This window comes from Melanotaenia boesemani, chromosome 7 (genome assembly GCF_017639745.1).
Source record: "Melanotaenia boesemani isolate fMelBoe1 chromosome 7, fMelBoe1.pri, whole genome shotgun sequence".
Classification (NCBI taxonomy): Eukaryota; Metazoa; Chordata; class Actinopteri; order Atheriniformes; family Melanotaeniidae; genus Melanotaenia; species Melanotaenia boesemani.
In genome coordinates, this window is record NC_055688.1 from 20,309,745 (window position 1) to 20,334,075 (window position 24,331).

General features: G+C 38.3%; 2 protein-coding genes across 3 annotated transcripts; one reads left to right on the forward strand and one right to left on the reverse strand.

Moving 5' to 3' along the window:
* The first annotated feature begins 25 nt into the window (after positions 1–25).
* On the forward strand, positions 26–12,618 carry sytl4 (synaptotagmin-like 4). Of its 2 annotated transcripts, none has more exons than XM_041990015.1 (18): positions 26–310; positions 447–520; positions 1,691–1,883; positions 2,468–2,683; positions 4,653–4,762; positions 4,929–5,040; positions 5,153–5,320; positions 6,885–6,996; positions 7,095–7,182; positions 7,253–7,347; positions 8,693–8,794; positions 9,223–9,401; positions 9,758–9,860; positions 10,322–10,483; positions 10,742–10,847; positions 10,932–11,037; positions 11,131–11,336; positions 11,805–12,618. In XM_041990015.1, the coding sequence occupies exons 3-18, from the start codon at positions 1,765–1,767 to the stop codon at positions 11,951–11,953; spliced, it is 2,133 nt and encodes a 710-aa protein (XP_041845949.1). In that variant the 5' UTR covers positions 26–310; positions 447–520; positions 1,691–1,764; the 3' UTR covers positions 11,954–12,618. The 2 variants fall into 2 exon arrangements, with proteins under 2 accessions (XP_041845949.1, XP_041845950.1); XM_041990016.1 differs by having other exon boundaries at positions 1,760–1,883.
* Positions 12,619–12,714: 96 nt separating this feature from the next.
* srpx2 (sushi-repeat containing protein X-linked 2) lies at positions 12,715–23,783 on the reverse strand. The gene is made up of 10 exons (XM_041990017.1): positions 23,545–23,783; positions 20,103–20,180; positions 19,187–19,378; positions 18,376–18,552; positions 17,923–18,046; positions 17,710–17,831; positions 17,442–17,621; positions 15,509–15,642; positions 15,280–15,401; positions 12,715–13,237 (listed from the first exon to the last, which is right to left on the reverse strand). The coding sequence occupies exons 1-10, from the start codon at positions 23,591–23,593 to the stop codon at positions 13,057–13,059; spliced, it is 1,359 nt and encodes a 452-aa protein (XP_041845951.1). The 5' UTR covers positions 23,594–23,783; the 3' UTR covers positions 12,715–13,056.
* Between the last annotated feature and the right edge of the window lie 548 nt (positions 23,784–24,331).

Sequence of the window (24,331 nt, forward strand, 5' to 3'; positions counted from 1 at the left end):
AGTAAAGAAAAAGTATGACATGCACTTCCCTGTTCCAAGTTTTGTTAGCATAGAAAAAACGAAAGAGTTGGGCAGGGTAAGGAAACGGCCGCTCATTATAACTGGGTCGTCACCGTGGGGCCAGTTTTCCACATTCAGTCTTCTTGTGGCAAACGGAGCAGAGGAAATGCACCTGTCATGGAAAATGTGGAGAGGAGGTCCTGCCTGACTATTAGAAACTTTCCTTTTTCTTCCGGAACTTGTTGAGACTCCCTTACTGAACAGAAACAATTGCAACTTAGGAGACGGGAGACAAGAGCAAAGAAAAAAGGTATTTTTATGGTTATGACTGTGACCAAAAAAAAAAAAAATGAGAAAGAATTATTTTTTTGTAGCTACACGGCAGTTTAAATGTTGGTTAACTTGTTTTTGGCTGTTAAACTGTTGTTGCTTTGTGCTTCTGTTAGGAATAACTCTGTCTCCGGAGTAACCACGACAAGCCAAGCACCGTGTACGGAGTGTTGTCGACTTTTACCGACAGGTGTGTGTGATTTTCTTCAGTTAAAGACAAAATATACTATTTAGACTCAGCTGCGTAGAGGAGTAATTATACTGTCTCCCGGTATAACTCTTCGTTGTTGGTCCGTAAGCATATTGTTAGTCCTAAAGATGAAATTGGGAGCAACGTTATATTCATTTTAAGCTAGTAACGTAATGTCAACGCTCGACCGTTGACGCCGTTAACTGCTAATTGTGGGCTTTAAGAAACCTATTAAAAATGCAATTAAACATAATGGCTGCAGACTGGTGAGCCATAAAGCCCGAGTGAGCCATGAAGTCGCTCAAGAATTAAAATATATTTGTATCAACCAGAGTACAATACTAAATTCAATATTAACTTTTTAGATTTTTTTTAATATAAAAATATCCATCCACTAAAACTTCTGGTAAGTAAAGTGCAGTTCTTTTTATTAGACAAGTACAATTTCCTGGTAGTTATTCAATTTTTTTCGAAGTTACCCTGCAGGCATCGTTTTAACTCTTGCATAAGTTAGTTGGTACAAGCATTCAAACAATGAGGAAAAAGATTTGTGTTTTTGCACGCAGCGAACTGCACTTTAATGTCCTTTCGTGTCACGTTATATGAAGCTTAAGTTTCAGATGGAACCATGACAGATGACAAGCGTGATTTTGATCTTAAGCAAATGGTTACGCTTCTGAACTCCACCCGGCTCTGTATCCGAAGAGGGTGGGAACCTTACAGGACAGCCAAGTTCATGTTGTTTTTGCCTGCCCCACTTTAACACTTTAAACAACCTTTCACCCGCACAGTGGCTTTCTGTGGGATTTTTAAATCCTCTAGCGTCCTGGTTCTTTCTTCTCATTTATCCATTTTGGTTAGCTTGTTTGAGCAAGAAACTTAATCTGAAGCTGCAGACTGATTCCTCTGGTCATGTGTCGTGGGAAACCTGTATGTTGGTTTTAAGATTGACAGAGACATCACTTTTAACTTCAGTGTTTGTTTTGCTTTTCAAAGCTGAGCAGTATAAAACAGCTCTAGATTCAGTCTGCAATGAGATTTCATACAGTTATAAAGCATGTACTTTTTATTTCAGCGTTTTCACCCATGAAGTGTCTTCTGCTGTGTTTTTTTTTAATTAAAAAGAGCAGAAACTTTCAGTCAATTACTGATTTTTTTTATTGTTTTCAGAGACTACATCTCAATGTCACAGTGACAAGATTGAGCCAGTTCATCTGCAGTGGCGATTCTCGTTTAAAGGCACAATGGTGGGAGCTCTTGACATGATCAACCTCAGCTTCTTGAGTGATTCTGAGCAGGAGATGATACTGGAGGTTCTCCGACGGGACGAGGAGCTGAGGCTGGTAGAGGAGCAGCGTGTACGGTGAGGAGAGATTGCTTCCCATTTCTTTCCCCAAGCTCCAAAATATGTCAGATCTTACTAAGGCCAAACTATCCTCAAATAACACGGGACTGGATATGCCCAATTTTTCCACACAACAGCACCAACAAGCTCATTTTTACCACTATGAAACATTCCACTTAATTTAATAAAAAAAATAATGGATTGCTTTCTCATTCTGATGCTAAAGTTGGGTAGCTTTTCTGAATTTATTTAAACATTACCCAAAAATAAAGACTTGCGTGTCAAGCCTGGATGTCAAGATTATTTATATTGTTTACTAACTAACTCCTTTGGTTTGGATCCTAATATCATTATTACATAGAAATATTAGTTATTGTCTAATTCTTACCTTATACATTGATTTTTCTTTTCTTCAGAAAGAATTAGTTTTCATATCCCCAGTTGTTTAATTTACATGTTTGTTTTGTTTGTTTTTTAAAGAAAAAAACCAACAAAAATGTGTTCTTCCAGAGGGCTTCTCACATGTCTGTATCCAGCTCTTTATGTCAAACTGTGGTGGTGGTCTTATTTATTTACTCGCTGTCCCTCTCTTTCACACTCAGGAAGCTGAAGGCAGGGTTGCTGGAAGTTAAGAGGAAAGGAGCCAAACGTGGCAGTGGGAAATACAGTCAACACAGCTGTGGCCGATGCCAGCAGCCTCTGAGTCGTCTGACAGTTTTCTCCAACCAGTGTAAGATGTGCAATCACTATGTCTGCCGCAACTGCCAAACAGTCCTGCCCAACGGATCCTGGCTGTGCAGCGTGTGTGTGAAAGAATCGTAAGAAATGTTTTATTAATACTGTCCCAGTATTTGTATATGTGTGTAAATTAAATCCAGATGTTGGAACCTGTATTCTCTGGAGGCTTGATGGATTTCACTCAGCCAAGCTTTAAGCTATATATGGGAGTTGTGTCAAACCAGAAAGCTTCAGACCACCCTAAAAAAGCTAATGGGGATGCTTATAAATTAAATTTAGCCAGTCAACATCCAGTACTGGCACCTGTGGTAGGTTTTGTGAAGACAGCTGAGAAAAAGCCTCCTGCTGGTGTTATTACTTCCAAATCTGAAGTGTGCATGACAAATACCCATACCTGTAGGGGCAGACTGGTCAATGTGTATGTCTGCAACCGGGTGTAATCAGCTGTTTTAAGGGCCTAGCATACATTTCCTATAACAACAGTTTCATCAGAAGTGGAAGGTATTTTTTGTTAAAAGAAGGACTAAAGTCAACACTAAAGCTTTTCTTGTTATTTTAGATGCTAAGTTTTTACCAGCTGGCTCAAGCCCATTGATCTGATTGGCTGAAGCTAACTTGTGGCAGACAGAAATATATGGATGTGAAAAATGAAATATTATGTTATGTTCAGTAACTTGTGCAGCATTGTTCTCTGGACAATCAGCTCCAGCAGCTCCAGAGTTATTCCCAGCACAGAACCAGACTTCTTGATTAGTTTGTTCAGCTTCTTTAACTCTGACTCTGGCTGCCCCAGCATATGGTTGCAAAGCTGATTGCACTTTCCACAGCAAAATTATACAAAAATGCAACATCTTGGTGCAGACATTAAATGACCTCAGCTTCCCTAAGATGTAGAGTCAGTTCTAGCCTTTCCTGTCGATGGCTTCTGTGTTGCATTTCCAGTCTGGTCTGTTGTCCAGCTGAACTCAAAGGTACTTGTATTCCTCTAGTCCTACATTAAAAAAAAAAAAAAAAAAAGAATCCATCCAAAGTGCTGCCTGATTTGTCCAGATGAGAGTGGGCTGTCTGAAGCAGGTAGATGATGGTGTCTTCAACCCCAAGCCCATTACAATATGCAAACTGTAATGGGTCCTGAAAGGTATTCACTTGCTTATTGAAGTGAGCCAATAATGGTCGCTATGCTTTTACTGTGCCAAGCTGGGTTAGTTTGTTGTTGTTTTTCTTATGTGTCTCTCCTTTTTTAGACAACATCCATCAACAGTTTCTTAAATGATTACATCTAACACATCATATATTATGTAAAGTGACCTGTCTTAAGCTTGCTTTTTAAGGTTTTATACACCTATTGGATTGCCACACAGCTCATGAAAAATCTCTAGGTTATCTGTGCCCTCTAGACTTCATAATCTTTAGGAACAACTCACAAACATTATTATTAGTCTTGCTGTGGCTCCTTTTAGAAAAATTGGAAAAAAAAGATTATAGTTTTCAGTAGACATCACTCTTGGTTGGTTTGAAGAGCTTCTTAAATTAGCACACATCAAGGCCGATGTTCAAGGGATTGAATCAAAGTAATCTGAAGTGGACATGTTCATACTGTAAAGTATTTTTTCCAGCGTGTTATTTCATATCATTATGAGGTTTATGAAAGAATATGCAGAGGTCAAAGTATTTATAATAAAGTCACAGAAGTTTAATTGTAGGCCTGTATTTAAAACAATGATATAAAAATAACTTGGAATACAGGTTTTAATATTCTATTTTAAGCTCTGCTCAGTCCACAAATATTTAAATGTGTAAATTCCACAGGCTGTTTGCGTGAGCAAGTAAAAAGACTTAGATCAACAGTCCATTGTGCTTCTTATCTAACCAGACAAGTACCAACCCTGTTATTTTCTGACACAACTAGATAAAATTCTCTACAGTATGACAAAGTAGCATTGTTATCATAAGCAATATCACCATGTACAGTGTTCTATTAATGTAATAATGTTGAGTTTGAGATAAATTCTGATTATCTTTTATGAAAGCATTAATATTGGATTGTAGGGATATGAAGAAAAAGACAGGCGACTGGTTCTACAATCAAAGGATCAACCGTTTCTCTGAGGCTCCTGGACATAACCTAGTGAGAGCCTCCCTGAAAAAAAGGCTGCCATGTGAGTAAAGGAACAGGAAGTGGTTTAACTTGGAATGTAAACATCACTCTCCCTCCCTGTAGCTACAGCAGTGTGGTTTCAGTTCAATGGAAACACAGAGAAATGTTAGAACTGCATTACCATGCTGGAATGAAGCTTGATAACAGCATTTTGTTGGGTGTTTTAGTGACAAAGCGTGAGACAACAGGACAACTCATCTTGGAAAGTGTTGAAAACATGCCAAATCCTGCTAAACCTGTGCCTCTGCCCAGGCTGAAAAATCAGCCGGTTAACAAAAGGTGCATCTTATATCTTCATATCAGTTGTACCTGCTTTTGAAATGTTAGTATTATGTTTTTAAAGCACACATTGGAAAATGCCTTGACATTTTTCTTGCATTTTCTTTAACAGTCATTCAGGTGAGAATTCAGGATCCATTGCTTCACGGGAATCCCTTGAATCAAAGAGCGACAAGACATCAAAGCCATCTCACAGTGACACAGAGTCTGCTGAGAAAGGCAGTATAGCTAGCAGTAAAAATGCGACTGAATCTGGCAGTGCGACTCCTGAGCAACCAAGGTAAACTCATGGCCAGTTACTATCACAAGTAGTTCTTACATGAACTTTTAAGTAACATTTGAATCAGTATGTACAAGATTTATTCCCACTTACCAACATCTGGTTTTGTGCCAAGTCAAAGTAACTATTGAAATCTGTTTCTAATACCTGACTGAACACAGCTGAGTTAGATCCTGTTTGAACTGGGAATGTTGATGAGCATACACCACTCTGTAAGTTAGGAGATGATTATTCTGAGGTTCTTGATCACTGTTTTCATTATTTGAGAGTTTAAAGTTATCATAACTTACTATATAGAAAATATTATAGCAGAAATTCAAAAGTTGAGCAATAAAAATATATAGTAAAGACATAATCTGCACTTCAAAAATATGTTTCAGTTAAACACTGCAGCTTACATGTGTACCAGGCCTCACTCTAAGGAGACATAAGATGCTGGCTTAAACTTTAAACTTTATTTCTAAAGTGCTTTTCATGCCCAAGGCAACACAAAGTGCTTTACATGATTTTTAAAAAGCATATTTCAATTCATGCATATTAAAAACAAAACAAGCCTTTACACATCAAAATAGAATTACTTAACAATAAAAAAAAAAAACTCATTAAAATCTTTCACAGTTGCAGACACATGTATGCACACACAAAAAGCAGCCCCCCAGTCTGTACTCTCTAATTTCTGTCTCCAAAATATTAAAAGTAATATCTGGCTTGATGCTGCTGTGAGGAAACAATGTCATGGGGATTCATCCACACCAGGAGCTAGTCCACCCATGTCGTACAGCGGCCGCCGCCGCAGCAACGACCCCAATCAGGGTAGATCAGGCCCCACACCAAAGCCATAAGGCTTCAATGCAGGACCCCAGCCACCCAGACAAAGGTAATCACCGCGGCAACAACCCCTAGACCGAGCACACAAAACCCCCAGCGTGGAGGATCCCCACAAGGAAAACACTGGAGTTTAAACGAAAACTAAATAACTTTAAAAAAACAATAAGAACAGCTTAGAATGAATGAATAAATACCCTTAGGGTACGCAAGAGTTCATGACTTAAAAGGAGGTCCGATAAATAAGAAGGCCCAAGACCATTAAGACATTTATAAATTAATAAAAGAACCTTTTAAATCAATCCTGAAACACACAAGGAGTTTTAAAATGCAGCAATTTTAAATCTGGCGTGTTTCCGCCCCCTGGTCCTTGTCAGAACATGTGCCGCCAGGTTCTGAAGTAGCTGTAGGTTTGAAATGGACTTTTTGGGAAGACCAGAGAGCAGGGCGTTAGAATAATCTAATCTACTAGAAATAAAAGCATGCATCATTACCTCCGTGCTGGCAAGAGAGAAATGGGCGGACTCTGGCGTAATTTTTAAGATATTAAAATCCAGTTTAAGAAGAAGAATTCAGTCCTGTTCATTGTGTTGCTATTGAATCGTCACAGGATTCACATGAAATGTTTTGAGATGAGTTTCAGGGGAAGACATCATCTTTTCAAGAGAGCGCACTATATTGAAGGTTTTTGTGTATATGTGAATACTGAAAAGTAGCTGTTGATTATTTTGTCAACTAGGCCAGAGCATCACTCGGTTCCCTCCAGCCCATCAGGATCAAGCATTTCCAGTCTGACTGTCCCAGTCAGAGTAAATAATGTCTCTGATGGCCCCAACTCCATCACCAACACTGTAAGGTCATTTCTGTTGGTCTCAAATAGTTTTTTTTTTTTGTTGTTGTTGTTGTTGTTCTTTTCTCATATCAGATAGCTGTTTTTCTCCCACTGTAGGCCATGGAAGTGAAACCAGTCAGTCTGAGCCCAGAGAATGAAGTTGATAGACTCTTCAAGAAGAGCAAACGGGTCCATAAACCGGCAGGTTTGTATCTTCATATGAACATGCTTTGAAGAAAGATTTGTGTTGAACTGCTTATCTGTATATTTATTAGAGTGTGTCTCAACTCTGGACCTGCGTGTTGGATGTGACGCACCAGAAGCCTCAATGGGGTACCGGAGCCAGTCTGTACCGGGCTTAGATGTTCAGGTAAGCAGTGCTTAGAAGAAATAAACTACTGCTTCTGTATAATTTTTTATTTATTTATTTTTTTTATATAACCAATCTTCAAGTTAACTTCACTTCAGAAAATTTTATTTTCCTGAATGGGGTCATTTGACAGTCCTCAAGGTTTCTATAGTACAGATTTGAAAAGAATCACCAGAATATTCGAGCACAACAACACATCATTGACAGCAGATCGGCATGTGGTACCCACAAGTCATGTGCAGAAAATTAGGTGGTGGTAAAGACAGAAAACAAAATCTACTGTCAGCATTAAGCCACAAAGCAGAAGGAATAAAATAATTTAAATGACAGTTTTTCATCCATGTTTGATTTATATTAAGTTAAAGGATCTTTAGGAAACCCCTTAAATGTCTTCAGACAGCAGTGATGTAATGAGAAGAAGTTACTACAGCTGCCAAGTTGCTGTAGTACCTGCATGCAGAGTCATGAAAACACTGCAATTTAAACACCACCTGTAGGTTCAAAGGCTGAAGACAGTGTATGTAAAAAGATTAGTCTCTTACCATAGTTACATTCCTCTTCTTGCCTGGAAATCACCTTTTTTTTAAAAGTGAAACTAAAACCTATTGGAGTAATCTCACTAAACACTAAAACTATGCTAACCAACACTTAACAGTGTCAACTGTGCTCATACAGAGAATGGGGGCCAAAACTGCCAGCATCTAATAATGTTTTATGTATATCAAACTAGACATAAATCATATTCATTCATATTTAAATGGTGACATGAAGATGTAAAATACAAATCAAGCTGAGATGAAATTATAGAGACGTGTTTGAAAACATAAATTATGTTACACATTTATGCAGTCTTTCTGTGAATACAATTTTAACTCATAGAAAAGGCTGTAGAATGGGCAGTACCTGTCTGTTCTCACCTCATTCAGCTGCACATGGATTTGAACATCGAGCCATCTGTTTGGACAGTTACAAAAATAGTTGGACACAAACTCCAAAATGAGAATGCCTCTGGTTTTAGATGCTGATACTAAAGCTGGTAGTTGATTGATTTTTCTTTTCTGGTTCTTAAACTTTGAAATGTTTTGGAATGAAATATTTGACTGCTTGTGGGAACAAAGGTCGAAGTTACTTCCTCATTGGCCTTATTTAAACAGCTGGTTTTAAAGGGACATTTATATTTTACCTTTCTTTCAGAGTCAGATATCAATAATGGTGGCTATTTGTAAAATATTAGATATATTCTTGTTCCACCTTTTACGGTGTGTTTATTGTTTAGTAATACATAATGCTACAAGAAACTGATGTGTATATGTGTAAGCCAGCAAGAATTGTATTTATTTTTAAGGGTTTGCAGGAGGATGAAGAGGAGGACGAAGATATTGACAGCTTGGTAAACTTCCATAAAAGAGCGATGGGTTCGAGTTCCCCCAGCCTGCAAAGCTCAAAAGTAACAACACACTGACACTTCTCTCAGCTTATAAAACAAATGAGTGTGTCTCATTGCAGGACTGTTGTCAAGCAATCTTAACAAGCATCTTTAACCTCAGGATATCCTCTCACATTAGGAAGTGCAAAACTGATGTGCAGTCTGCCAAATTGTTTGGTATTAACAGATCCTGAGAGGAAAGAAAAGCAGACTCCCATGTTTTATTCTGGATTTTAGTATCAAAAGAAAGTCCTGATAATTTCTAACTGATGCTTGCTAATGTTTTAATCTTAACATGTCTTCGTTTCCATAATATTGTTTTTTTTGTGTGTGTGTGTGTGTATGTGTTCTTGAATATTGGATTGATCATATAAAATTCTGTGTTCCGTGTAAATTGCACTTAGACAAATGCAAGCCCGGTAAATAGTTTTTCATGCCTGTCTGTTTAGAGCACACTGGGCAGCTTGATGAGTATTTACAGTGAAGCGGGAGACTTTGACACCGTGGAGGTGACTGGAGATGTCGTTTTCTCTATCAGCTACAACGAACACACCAAGAGTCTCCAGGTCTTCATTAAGGAGTGCCGCAATCTGGCTTTCGGCAATGCCTCACGGCAGCTTTCCAACCCGTAAATATTCAGCTTTTTACACCCAGCTATAATGTGAGGAAAAATGTATAGTTTGAAGCAAAATTTGCTCACACTGACCTACCTTGTGCACCAGGGCTGGTCGTGTCTCACACACATATTTCTAGTGCACACACACATCACTCAGCAATGTTGCCACAGCTTTGATCAGTGAAGATAAGAAGCTGCAGTGCTTACAGTCTCAGTACTTACATCCCAGAGGTGATTAGCTGAGTTTCACAGGAAATTGAATGTTTACAGATATTTTTTTTCCTCCGTATTTCACAGGAAATGCAATTGAAGACTAATAATTGTGGCGAGGAAAAACACTGCTTAACATACTCCTTTCTGTGTTTCAGCTATGTTAAGTGTTATCTGCTCCCCGATAAGTCTCGCCATAGTAAGAGGAAGACCAGCATCAAGAGCAACACCATCAACCCTGTCTACAATGAAACATTAAAGGTGATGGTTTGTAACTAGACTGCAGCTGCTGACCTCATCCTGATGTCCCATGACACTCCCTTGAGCTGTATCTGCTGTAAATAATGACCACACCTATGAAGACCTTAAGATGGATATTGACACTGCAGATTAGTACAACTATTGTCAAATATTGATTTTTGCTCCTTCTTCCAATGAAGTCAGCTTAGATACAGTGACAAATAAACTGCTGATGGAGAAATGAGCTGAATGAGTCCAAGCAACAGATAGTTGCCCAGTAATTTTTTAATTTGTTTTAGACAATAAAGATAAAATATATTCTTTATTCGTTTTTGAAGACATCCTAGTTTTTAGTCTGTTTTCATCTGTGATCAGTAAATACAGTAAAACCCACTCATCCCCAGATCATTAAAATGACATAAGACTGATCCATCAGCCGTGAGACAACCCTTTGATAATCGCCTGGTCTTTTTCCCAAGCAGTACTCTATCAGCCGCTCTCAGCTGGTCACCCGCTCCATGTTGATATCAGTCTGGCATCATGGTCGTCTCAGCCGCAACACTTTCCTGGGAGAGGTGGAAGTTGCTCTGGATTGCAGAGACCTTAGCTCTCCATGTGAGGATCAAATGCAGCTTATGGCCAAGGTAGATCAGAGGAAGAGACTTTAATTAAGATGATACAATATTTACTTGTTATCCGCTAATGCTCAAAGCTAGCGGTGGCAGTCATGATGAATGTAGACATGATTCTTACAAATCAGTGGAGTTGTATGAAACTTAGCAGGACAGTCTTGTGTCCTTAAATCAAAGCAAGGATCCCAAATGTCAAGCAAGTCAAAATGAGGTGACACTATTCATTGGTTAACAGGACTAATTCCCTGATAATCATAATTTGTTTATTAGGTGGGCTCTGTTGTACCAGCTTCAGCTTTTGTGCAGTACAAAGGAGAGCTGATCATCTCACTGAAATACATTACCCCTGAAAAGGCGAACACTGAGAAAGCCAAAGGTAAAAAACAAAAAGACGAAAAGATAAAGCTGTTTTTAGTTCTGTTTGATGTACTTGAGTTTCTAGGATTTGTCCTGTCTTCAGGCAAAAAAGCAGCACCTGCAGAAGGAGAGTTACATGTCCTCATTAAGGAAGCAAAGAATCTGATAGCAGTGAAATCTAAGGGTAGTTCAGACAGCTTTGTAAAAGGGTAAGTGAGACGCAAGCAACTCTTAGAATCCTACTTTTCATTTTAAACAAGCATTTGTGTTTTTTAACCAAAAGCTGGTTTGTGCCTCTGCAGGTTCTTGTTCCCAACTAAGGAAAAGACAACAAAGAGGAAGACTGCAGTTGTGAAGAAGAATTTGAACCCCCATTATGACACCACATTTGTGTATAAGGAGGTGACTCTGAAGCAGTTGAGGGGGATGTGTCTGGAGCTGACTGTGTGGGATGAAGCCAAGCTAAGCAATGACTTCCTGGGAGGGGTTCGCCTCAGCTCTGGACAAGGTAAATCCCAATATTTGTCAGCTCAACAAGGAAACTAAAAAAGAACAAAGTCATAACTTTTACATGTATATACTAAGTTAGCGGTCTCATTTTGGCATAACAAACTGTTGCTCACATTTTGACAAAAGAAGATCTGTGCATTTTGTTCTGCATTTCAAAACTTAGGCTCTGATAAGGAGGAGATCTCAGCCAGTACAAACAATCTGTACAAACACTAAACTATTATTATTGGAGAGACTTGTGACAGTGGCTGTAATAATTTTTTTTTTACATAATGGAAAGGAAAACCATTTTTTTCAGTTTGTTTATTGTAAAAACATCACAGTCAAAGTCTTGAGATTATTGCTGAAACACAAGGGTTTTTATGTCTTTTCCTCTCATATGTACAAAAGATTTATCAAATTATTATTTCACCCATAATCATAATGAGTTCATTCTGCTTTCTTTGTGTAAACTTGGTCTCTGCAGGCACTGTAAAAGTTGGGAAAGAGGAAGTGGAACTGGACTCAGTTGGAGAGGAGGTCAGTCTTTGGGAGAAGATGATGCAGTACCCCGACTCGTGGGCAGAGGGCACTCTTCCACTACGTACCACAATGGGAAAGGCAAAGGCTAAATGAGGACAGCAGAGGACTGAATCCTCAAATGATCCAAAGACTGAAGTGATGAGAGGCAGTGGACTCTAAGATGAGCATGAGACTGTGGTTTAATTTTGTTTTGTAAGTTGATCAGACCAGAGGCTTGTTCACTGAAGTGAGCAGTCACATAGTTTTTTGGCCTAATGAACATTACAAGTCATCTCTCCTGCATCACTATTTGGAGCTTTTCTTCAGCTCACTGACAGCAGGTGTTAGTGTTGTGATGCTTTGGCACATTTTCAACATCAACTTTGTTTTGAAGATAATGATATGGTCACTTTCTTTAGAAATCCAGGCTGTATGTATTATTGCAATTTAAAATCATACACAACACTTTGCACAGAAATGTCTTATAATGTCACACTGGTCTTTATAATTGTGTACAGTATAACACTAGGAAAATGGATATTAAACAGAAATGCTGGTGTTGCAGCCAACCAATTATACCTGGTTGAGTCTATAAAACTATAATATTATTGTACAAATTCTATTTATACAACTTGGACTAAAACCCTTATTTGAAATTAAATAATTCTGTTTTTAAATATAGATTTTAACTTTAAACTCCTCCAAGTGGGATCAAAGTCAACTTTATCTAAAGGATACCTGAATATTTTGTTCACAGAATAAAAGTTAATTAAACAACACAGTCTTGTCTCTATATTCATCACATGAATAATAAACCCAGATTCTGTACAAGTAATTTATCTGTATGTCGTTTAGGGAGTTTTTACATTTCCTCAGATAGAAAAAGGAGGAATAAAATCAATCAGCTCATACATACAAATAATTAAGTGTTGAGTATTGGTTTGTTGCATGATCATACAGAATCTGCATCTTGCAGGCTGTATTTTTGTGAAAATTATTTTCACTGCAATCATTTGACCCTTAACTAATCTTATGTTGAGCAAACATAAACAGCTCTTCAGTGTTGTATATCGATCACATATTAATACAAGGAAATGACGTTCATATCCCATTCTAGTGTCCCTCTAGACTTGCTTTCCAGGTTGTCTGTCCTCCCTCGTCCTGTCTTAGAAATACTGATGACTTTATTGCTGTGGCAACCAGAGATCTTCATCAAATTAATCGCAGAAATCTCTGCGGAGCTCCAGTCTCTCCCGCTCCTCCTCTTCCAGCAGGAAGCTGTCTATGTAGGAGAACAGCTCATCTGCAGATACTGGCATAATGAAGCGTTCTCGATCCAGCCCGAGCTTGTCCAGCAGCACCATGCTGAAGTAGGAACGAGAGATTCTGAATGCTTGCCTGAGGAGAAATGTAGTACAAATGTTTGGGTTTTTTTTTATTACAGTCTATCATACATATATAGGTATGAAGAATATTTTTAGAAAGAAAACAGTCTGAGTGGACTGTGGAAAGGGGAGCTGAGAAATGTCCCACTGTGCCAAACAGCAGAGAGACATGGTAAGCAACCATCTGGTTCACATGGCAGAACATTTAGCTGATTAAGAGCCAGATTTTGATGATGATCAGGTGTGAGTGGGTAGTTTGTACATGGATTTATTAAAATCTGACCTTACCAACACATGTTTGTTGGAAGTGTATCCTGGCATGAAAAAAGATTTCTGAGAATAACTCATACAAATCCATTTCTAAACAGGTTGTACTCCTCTGATCTCCATTCTGACTGTTGGCATGATAAGCATGTGCTTCAGCCAATGCTTTTGATTAGCTTTATCTATTTTTTCTTGTTTTGTGGTGTTTATTGAAAACATTTTGAATGCAAATCAATTAATATCTATCTAACTGTGTAGTAATGGAGGAAATTCAAGACTGCTGTTATCCAGTCAAGGAGCGGTGAATGTGTTATAGTCTGTGATGTCACAGAGGAAGCCACTAACTTCTATCAACCTTTCTTATGCATGGCAGGGCTTAAAAGTGAAAACCTCTGCTTTCTAAAAAGAAAAGAAAATTTACTACAGACCACATGGACAAGGATGTTTGAAAAGGGTTTAATAGAGAGATGAGGCCATCATAGAATTACTTGGTTAAAATGAAAAGGGCTATGTTTAGGGAAAATCAAAAATACATATTCCAGCATGAGAATAACCTGACTTTAGTAGTGGTCTATCTACCACCTGTGTGACTGGTTTGCCAGCTACGTTGGTAACCATGTCCAGCAGCTGAAGACATCTTATGCAAACCACTCACCATTTCCAAAGGTGTGCCACAAGGCTCTGTCCTGGGCCCAATCTTATTTTCCTTTAATATTAAAATAGTCAAAGCTGCTAACCATTCAAGGATCCATCTTTATGTTGATGATACAATCTTCTCTTCATTCTGTAGTATTCACTCTGCATCTCAACCGTATCTCTGTGGAGCAGTATTTTCATAATTTTCCCATAATAGCAAACAGAACAAATACCTCATCTTTGATTGGAGAAGTGATGCCTTTAGTGCCCCTAAGATCTGCTGTGCTGATGGGTTGGCCCTGTTTTTTATGTTAAAACTTACAAATATCTAGGCATCAGGTTGGAGCTCTCATCTCTGTCATTTTTCACACACATCAACAACCTTCAGACAAAGTTCAAAGCTAGATTAGCTTTTCTATCTTTAGAGATAACAACCTAGCATCTGATAAAACAAAGAATCATGGAAATATCTCATTCCAATGGAAAACATAAAATGGTGCACAGTCTCCAAACATCTTCCTGAATAGAAGAAATGCAGCATTATGAGGAACAAAACTAGGTAAGTCTCCCTGTAAAAACTCATCCAGACATGCAAACATTCTGTTTATTAATACAAATAACTTCCCTAATGATGCACAACAATCCACTGTTAATGTTTTAATTTTGCTTGAAGGATGCCCTGCTGATTAGTCTTAGATGGATGTTAGCATGCCATGTCTGCAGTAATTTCCCACTCATATGCACACAGTATGGGACTTGTGGGTCAGTGGAGAGATGTCAGGAGATCTACTCAGTTTTTCCAGAGTGGAAAAACTGAGTAGATCTCCTTACTCAAATTGCTAAATTATTGGGAAAAAATGTTTGTGTCTATTAAAATCCCAATACTGTGAACCAGCAATGAATATATTACTGTTTTCAACAGGGTTAAACTTTTGAGGCAGGTTTTTTTTCCTTTTAAAGTCACACTAACAGAGGGTCCTTTTTTATTGGAAGACTCCTGACATTTAAAGAGTGAGGTGAAACTCCTCTCTGCTGTTAATGAGTCAGAGACTCATAAAGCCATTTCAGGATGGAATTTTTCACCTCAGTGAACTCTTTCTCCCAGAATGAGCCATTAAACAGCTGAATAACTAAGTGATGAAGTACCTCTCTTACCTCAAACCCTCTATGACTTCAGAGTGAAGCAGACTTTCTTTAATGCGGCCCGTCTCTTGAGGTGGAGAGCCCAGGAGCTCAATCACTGTTACATGTCTGAGGTCTAATCCACAGTCCGATTTCTGGTGAAAGGACAAAAAAAAGTTTATTTATTTATTTTTCCAGTTTATTTTGTTCATTACACCTCTATAGAAAGCACCTGGGGAGATCTGGAGAGATGTCTTCTTACCTGTATCATGATGTTCTGCAACTGGTAGTCCGGGTCAGATATGTTGGGTGCAGATACAATCAGCAGCCTCCTCTTTTCATAGAACTGATCCAGGAGAGCAGAGGCTGTCTTCACATCGGATTTTATCTCCATTGCTACAAACACACTATCACAATTACATTCAGCACTACTCTCTCTCTCATCTACTCTCCTATCTCTGCAGTACTGTCCAAAAGTCTAGAGTCACTCCTTATTTCTTTATTGTCGCAGTTTATTTAAACTTGCAGACATAAAGGGAAATATTGCATATGAGGCAAAACACCTGTTCAGTGCAAAAATACTTTATCATGTTTATCAAAATCTGTTAGCTTTGGAACTTTTCATAGATACCACTAAAGAAACAGAAACAAATGATGAGTCTTTGCATCAGACTGGTTCTTTGCTAAGTTGTCTGTTATGTATCAACACAACACTGGTTCATGGCTTATGTACCATATTCCTTTGAAAATGTTCCAGTACGAGGACTGAACTGAAAATAAGTCAAAGCAGTGAAATGCTGAAAGCAGGCAATGTCCAAAGAAAAACTGAACTATTGTTCAAGACCACTTTAAAGATTTTATGAAAGTTTGGCTGCTGGGAAGCAAAATGTAAAGAAATTAGATGTGGTTGAAGACTTTGTAGACATAGTACTGTGTATCCATACTGATACACTATCACTACTGCACTATCCATAGTAGATAACATCTTGAAATAAATCATTTTAGGAATGAATTATGATTAACAGCTTGAGATCAAAGCAACAATTTCCAATCTTTGTCCTTTTGATCCTCAGCAGATTATCTATCAAGAGTGTTTGTATTAGTAACAAAGGATGTTAAAGTCATGAATATAATGAATTAACAGTTAATTGCCTCAGAACACTGAATAAATGCTGATTAAAATTCTGACTGGCCTCAAACTAAAATTTTCCTTGAAATCGCAAAGACCCAGAAAACCACATTATAATATTTTTAATGTATCACATGGTGATAAATGGTAAATATCCCTCCCGAAAAAATGTGAATTTTTTTGTTACATTTTGTTAAAGGGGCCAAATAAAGACCTCATATTAAAAATAATTGGACTTTTCTTACCATTTTTTCATGGGAAGGACCTTAATGGATTAAGACAGGGTTTGACCCCAATAGAATATATGAACTAAGAATAAAAAGTAAAGAAATTTGAGTTTGGTTGATTATAAATTTGTTTATTTCCCTTTTAAATGGTGCCATAGTTGTATGGAAAATTTATTGGATGGATGAGCAGCAGAGTGGAGTGTGGAGGTTGTGCCCATGAAAAACTTGCTAAATGTTCTCTGCCACTGTCAGCTTGGATGTGCAGTTTATGCCAAGGTGACCAATACAACCATACTGGATGACTTTAAAAAATAGGATGTCATCCCACAGCAGTGTACATCCCAGCTGGTGACCAGCATGAGGAGGAGCTGTCAGGCTCTTTGTGGTTGTGTATGTGTTTTCCACATGCTACTGAGGCCCCTGTATGTTAAACCCCATGTCCCTGTTTGTGAAGAAATTGTTCAACATGTTTTATTTCTTCAGCCTTCAATTATCCAATGCAAGAAACAACACAAGAGTAAAAAGCAGAATAAGTTATTTGGCATTGGTAGAAAAGTTTTTCATGCTTTCACAGGCACACATACTCCACTCTGCTGCTCATCCCACAAATGCATTTTCTTTACAAACGTGGCTCAGTTTAAAAGGGAAATAAACAGGCTGTATGAGTTGTTGTCAAGAAGCATTGTGACAACAAAAATTATAGTCACAATTTCTTTACTCCTTGAACTAACTTTAGTCGTTTCAGAAAACGTGTGAATGCATTTTAATTGGGATAAAAATTTTTACATTGCTGCAATGATACTTAAACTTTTACCTTCTGTATGTGACCCAGTACTTACAGACGCACTCAGCAGGACTGCCGCTCCAGCTACGGTCGAACTGGCAGACACGACTAGACATCCCTCTGCGTTCATTTCCTCCTTCACAGTGGTATTCACATGTTGCACCGTAGTTATTCCCATCAGAGGTGCAGCTGACATAACCATGTAGAGGTGACAGCAGTTCAGGGCATCGCCTCACTGGACAGAGAACACAGCAGAAATAATGTAGGTCTTTGGTGTAGTCTTTCAACCCATTTTATATCTTAAAAAAATCTTGGTAGCTTACCCTCAACACGTACAATAAACTTGCAGGCAGCTCTGTTATTGGCTTGGTCAAACACCTTGTATCGAATAATGCTTGCTCCCTCTTTAAAGTCAGTGTCTGGCTCCTCACCCACTAACACCAAACTGCAGAAAGACAAGAGAAGGCCACATGGTAAACTTAAATGTAAAAAGAAATAAAATGAAGAAAGCGAAGGAAAAGGAAGGAGAAACATACCGGAGATACTTGTCAGCAGTATCAGTAGCAGTGGGGGGGTCCCATGTCACCCTGGCAGTGAGCTTCCCAGGCTCGGCAACCTTCAGTCTGGAAGGAGGACACTTGATCTTTGGAGGATCTGTATCTGAAATAAACAGCTGGAAACTTAAACACTGGAAACATTAGAGGAAGCAAACTGGTTTGAATGATGGCGTATGTTAGGATAATCTGCAACAGTTACAAAAAGCTGAGTTTGAAGACAGCAGACTGCAGGCTGGATCCAGGCCAAAGAGCAAAGAAACAGGAAATAAGCTTGTTTTTGTTAGACTGAGAGAATGAACTCTTAGGAGGTTCGGTTTGGAAATATAACTAAACAACGATGCAGATGGAATGAACTAAAGTTAAAACTATGGCTCAGATCATTTCTAAAAGAACTTTAATGTTTGAACGTTAGGCCAGTTTTCCTTTAAGTACCTGAACACACCGGCTGTCCTCCGCTCCAGGAACCCATGGTCAGACAGGTGCGTGAGTGTTCCCCTGCGATGCGGTAGCCAGGGGCACAGGTGAAGTCACACCTGGAGTCCACAACAAAGCCTTGAGTGCAGGTGTATCTGCCGTGAGGGATGAGGGGCAAAACATGGCAGCGAATCTCTAAAGAAACATCAAAACAGTTTATTGGGAGAAGGGTTTTTTTAAGAGCCATCATAATGCTAATTTTAGGGTTTCATAGCATTTTTGGCATCTACTGCTGGAAGAGGATGTTTCCATGTTTTAAAGTTCAAAACACTTATTTCTTCGTGCTGCACATTGCTGCAGTACGTTTTGTGACCTTAGGTATGTATTACTTTTTTTTTAGATCCAGTCTCTTTCATGCTCCCCTCCACAAAGCTCGGTCTGCTCCAGGTGGTGGGCTGACATCAAATGAAAGATTACGAGGCAGCTGCTCTTTTTTTTTTACATGTCAAACTATCCACCAGACGGGGACTATATAAATGCATTTTACAGTGATGTATACCTTTGTCATGCACACTATGCTGCATGACAGTTATAATCCTAATAGCCAGATTATAACTGGACTATAATGAATTGGATTGTTTCTTTTAAAGTGCCTTGCAATGACTATGTAATGAATTAGTACCATGCAAATTAAGCTGAAAGCTAAACACCAAGCACCACCACCATAAGTTACATTCCGCTTTGCTTGTTGGTATTCTCCTGGAATGTGTTGATAGTAAGAATAACACAGAATACCACCAGATGAGTCCCAATAATACTCTTCACATACTGCGGCAGTAAGCAGTCCCAGACCAGCGGCGGCTGGGGAGGCACTGAATAGAGTTTCTTCCCAGCAGCCGGTAGCCTCGGTCGCAGGTCATCTCACAGCGGGTGCCCAGTGTACTCCTGGAGGCCCTACCTCGAGGGGACTGACAGGTCACCTCACCATTGGTCAGACTTGGTGGGTGGCACCAGTAAGGATCTATTTTAAAAGAGTGAGAACATCTGTGTGAAGCACAAATGCAGCAGAGCACAGCAAAGAGGTGCAAATGATGGTAAGACCACTGATATCTAACTTCATACAGACTGGGTTTTAGATTTAAATGAACGTAAACATTGAGAAATCCCATGTGCTTACAAAACATACTCTTTTATTAAAAAGAAATCATTTGAGCTCTTTGTGTGTGAACATTCAGATTAAAATCCTCCTGTCATATACTGTCTTTTCATAATATTGATATATATTCCCAAACATTTTCTGCACAGCCTCCTTTTCATTGACAACAATAATGTCAACTTTCTATCAGTATGATGTGCAAATGAAATTTAATAGTATTGGAAGTAATTATGACAATGTTTCTCAAACATCTTAAAGATAATGCCAGGACGTCATGATAAATTATTATTATTGTGTGATCTAAAAATGAATGCATGTATGATTATACATTTATTTGTTGTATTTAAACAACACATATTAGTTTAAAGCATATTACACAACATGAAGACATTAGTGCACAGGTTCAATACTTGGAAAGCAGCTGCAACAATGGCATGACTGAAAATGGCTCTATCTATCTATCTATCTATCTATCTATCTATCTATCTATCTATCTATCTATATATATATATATATATATATATATATATATATTTGTGTGTGTGTGTGTTTATGATTTTATATATGTAAGTGAATTTTAGATACGCACCACTGTAGTCAAGCTGAGGAATGACATCTTCCTGTGGAAAGTCATTGTAGCCGTCGTAGACTGTGGTCCCCACTCCAGCTGAAACAACAAAAAGCAGACATGTTGAAACAGCAAACATCCACAAGTTTAATACGACAGAGTTGCCAGACACTGCTTCACTGGTTACTGAAATATTTTGACTAAAGCACATAATATGTGATCATTCTCCCAACATGTTTCCATTTCCATGTCTTGCTTTCTGGCCTCTTTTAACAAAAGATAGAAATAGCATTCCACAGCATAGACACCTGGCTTTGTAATCAGTAAATCTAATGGAAACTCCACATGGTTTATAACCTGTTCAAATGGCTTGAAGATCATGTTTTCTTGAAGAAATATCTGTACTATTAAGCTCATATTATTCATACACACATCAAAATTGTGTTTACAGTGATTTGTTTTTCTAATAAGTCCATTATACCTGACTGTAATGTTGGAGACTAGTTCTGTTTTTACATAGCTCATTAATCAGCAGTGAAATCTCTACATGACATCCCAACAATTGAAGTCTTCTACAACTACAGACAGGTTTTGTTCATGTCTCCATAAAGGATTTTGGACCATTCTTCCGTGCTGGTTTCCAGATTTTTAATATTTGAAATGCGTCCTTATCTTAACTCCGGTCCCCTTCAAAGATTTTGGATGGGATTTAGATCTCATCTGTAACCAAATTTTTTTATTAACCTTTGAATCATTTTGTGACCATTCTGGTTGTATGTTCTAGGTAATTTCTGAGCTGTTAGGTCCAACATTCCCCAAAACTGGGTTTCTTGTCAGACTACCAGGTATTTCTCTCCAGAATCTCTGTGCAATAATCTTCTCTTTTGATGCTGTTTACCTGACAAGGTATCCTGACCTGCAAGGTGAATAAAGCATATCAAAACAAAACCCACAGAGCATTAGATTTCTATCACTCTGCTTAACTTCAAGGATGATACTATCTGTGAGGAATATCTCATTTCATTCCCAAACAAAAGCTCTGTGTTATATATATCTTTTTTTTTCTTTTTCTATGAGGGATTTTGGGTTAGGTATCAAGAAAAATGAGTTGTATTTAGTCAGTGCTGCTGAGATTTCTCAGGATTGCCTTGCTGGTGATTCTTGAAGCTTTGAAACAGAGGACAACATTAAAAAACATCTGCAAGAAAACTTCGGGCAGTCTGCAAAAATTAGATTTATTTCAGTTTTGGAACCATTGTACAAGTCGAGGACTTGTTATACAGTCAGTGTGGTGAAGAAATGGTTAACAGGGGTGCTCCAAATCTGACAACAATCCAAACCACACAAAGAGGAGAGTGATGGTCAGGATGCCTTTAAATCTCAGAGATCTGGAGATGGTTGGAGAGGAGAAAATGTTCCAAAATCCCTTGGGAGACATGTAGAAAGCTTGGAAAGCTATTATAATTTAGACATGGAACTAATAATGAACACTTACAAAAGAGTGTTTTAAGTCCATAAGTAATTTAGTAGTAATTTCCACTCAGATCAAATCAGCTGGGTAACTAAAAACAATTATTAATCAAACACTGGAATTTGTATGAATAATGCTGGTACATAGGAAGAATGTTAGACTGTTATAGTGTTTCTTTTTTTTTTTATTGTCATCTAAAATATTTTATCTGACAAAGTAACCACACATTAAGGCAAACTATGTTTTCATTACCCACTGTACCTCTAACTCACCACTTTCCATGTACTGTAGCGTCTGCACAGTGGATCAGTCTTTACTGTTACAGTACCCTTCTTTCTCGTGGTTCATGCTCATTATCCCTTTTGAAATCTCAAAAATGACTCCATGTTTAAAACTGGGTGCCAAACTTTCCAGCCTGTCTGCCCCCACCCCCATCTCAGCACAATTCCTGCTCTGCTTTCCTTTACATCAGTTCACTTGAGTCAGTTTTCTTTCACACATGTTCACAACCACTTCAAGTTCACTTTGACACACTTTGTATTAATAATAATACATCACATTTTACTTCCCTACTTTGGCAACAGATTGTTCCAGAAGACGTGAAGATTAAACTCATCGTCAGCATTTTTTTTCATAATGGGTCCAGTGTTCTTCTCAGTATCACTTCCTCAGTTTAACATCCCCCCTTACAGAGCATTAGTCACACAGGAAATAAACAAGCTCAGCACATCACTTCAATGTTTTCCCAGAGTCGCAGCAGCAGACTTAAAGCAGCATGTATCATATGCATCATTCATTATCTGCAGGTTAAATTAAGTAATAATTAAGTAATAAATTAAGTTATTGACAAAATTAGTGCTAGTGAGGCTGTGAGATACATTTATTTTACAATTTTATCAGGTGAAGGATGCAGAGTCTTGTGAGACTATGAATGCTTCAGGTTCCTAGAGAAGTCGCACTGTGTGTCACTCTCAGTGCTCTGCAGACTTTAGACATGCATACTGCAGGCAAGATTGCAGTCCATGCAGCAGAAATGACTCACCATAAAAAGAAAAGGTGTTGCCTGTTTGAGGTTTCACCTATCCCTAATGACAACGCTGGGAAAAACAACCAACATCCTTTCATTCACTCTACATTACCATCTGAGTTCATGTGTACCCCTGGGTGGCTGTCAGGTCATTCTGTTATCTTGCAGGATTAAATAAAGGCTTTGGCAGGCTTGGTCCCCAGAGGAGGAGGGGGGGCTCCTCAGTAATTAACTGGCAGTGATTGGAGCTGAGCTGTAATTAAACTGCTTGGCCAGTGAGCAGACAGAAGCACCTGAGGAGGGGAAGGGGGGACCGGCTCAGCTGCAGCTAATGTGAAATTCATCTTGACTGGAGTTTAGCCAGTTGCATGTTGGGAGATGTTAAAGAGAAGCTCTTCATTCCTGAGAGGAGGATAGGGCTCCATTTGCAATCAGCACATCTGTGTCTAATACAAACGTTGTTGCTGCTGAGATGGAGCTTTTTCCAGCTGCAGGGCAGCACCATGAATGTTTGAGTCACTCCATCTTTCTCCAGCAATAGAATATAATTTATTATGACACCTACAACAAATGCAAACAAACAGTTTGAGGTGTTTATCATTTAATTAGGTAATTATATGCTATGCTAAAAGAATTTGATGTATTGTTAAACTTTAAATTTTGGGGCTGTAGAGAAATATAATCATCTCACTGTTTTCACATATTGTAATAAATCTTTAAATTAATCATTTAAACCTCAAAACTATTAAACTATTTGCCTCGCTTTAACCAACGAAGGGCTGTATGCACATCATGTAATAAGATTGTATGTCACTATTGAAATTATTCCTCCACAAATGGAATCAAAGTCATTTTAATGCATTAAATCAAGGTCAGAGTTAACACACACCATTATAAGTGTGATATGTGTTAACTCTGATTTGAAATGGTTTAGCCTCCTTCAGTGTTTAAACCCATGAACTCACCTGTGAAGAAAAATAAGACGAGAACAGCGGCAGAGTGGCTAAAAGTCATATCAGAGACACAACGATCACACTCCAGGTGGAAAAGGATTTTTATACACTATGATAACTTGAGTCCGACGCAAAACAAGGAATGTAAAACTCAGAGAAAAGTTCCAATGGGTTAAACAACACTGTAATCCCCGCTGAGGATAAACACTCCGGCTGTGCCAGAACTCCACAGCTTTGAGTAGAACAGCGAGAAGATCCTCCTGGTTATAAAAGACAAAACCACTCGGTGGCGCTAGCGGACTTCTGTGTGTTTCCTCCCACTGCTGCATTAAACATGACCACTGAAAACATTTACACACACGTAAATAACTAATCTGTTTGAATTACTTAACTTAACTTACTTTATTTGTTTATTGTTTATCCTTTTTTAATTTCTTTCTTCTTTTTAAAATCTAAATCGAAAATTAATAACAGAAACCACGAACTGTTTGTTGAAAAAAAAAGGAAAAAAGTGTTTTCACTTGCAGCTAATTTGTCTGGAAAACATCACACAAGGCAAATATTTAACTATTTAAAACGTATAAAATAATAGAGTTAGATCAAAACAAAATCATCTCAATGTTTATGTTTCAATGAGTGCCACGTTGTGATGGTTTTAGTAACCACGCGGATGTAATTGAGACTTAAACATTAACTGTCTGTACACAGCAGCGGAGGTATGCGAGACCGGAAACAAGTGCTGCTGCCGTCAAAATAAAAGCCGACATTTTTAAGGGAAAGCGAAAACCTGTTTTCTCTC

Bases quoted from the DNA above. Each gene is read 5' to 3' on its own strand.
- sytl4 (XM_041990015.1), top strand. From the start codon at position 1,765: ATGGTGGGAGCTCTTGACATGATCAACCTCAGCTTCTTGAGTGATTCT. The intron at 1,884-2,467 runs GTGAGGAGAGAT...TTTCACACTCAG, and splicing joins GTAGAGGAGCAGCGTGTACG to GAAGCTGAAGGCAGGGTTGC. The intron at 8,795-9,222 runs GTAACAACACAC...CTGTCTGTTTAG, and splicing joins CCAGCCTGCAAAGCTCAAAA to AGCACACTGGGCAGCTTGAT.
- srpx2 (XM_041990017.1), bottom strand. From the start codon at position 23,593: ATGACTTTTAGCCACTCTGCCGCTGTTCTCGTCTTATTTTTCTTCACA. The intron at 18,553-19,186 runs GTATGTGAAGAG...ATGTTTCTTTAG, and splicing joins TGGGACTGCTTACTGCCGCA to AGATTCGCTGCCATGTTTTG. The intron at 17,832-17,922 runs GTATGTTTCTCC...GTCTTTCTGCAG, and splicing joins ACTGCTGACAAGTATCTCCG to TTTGGTGTTAGTGGGTGAGG.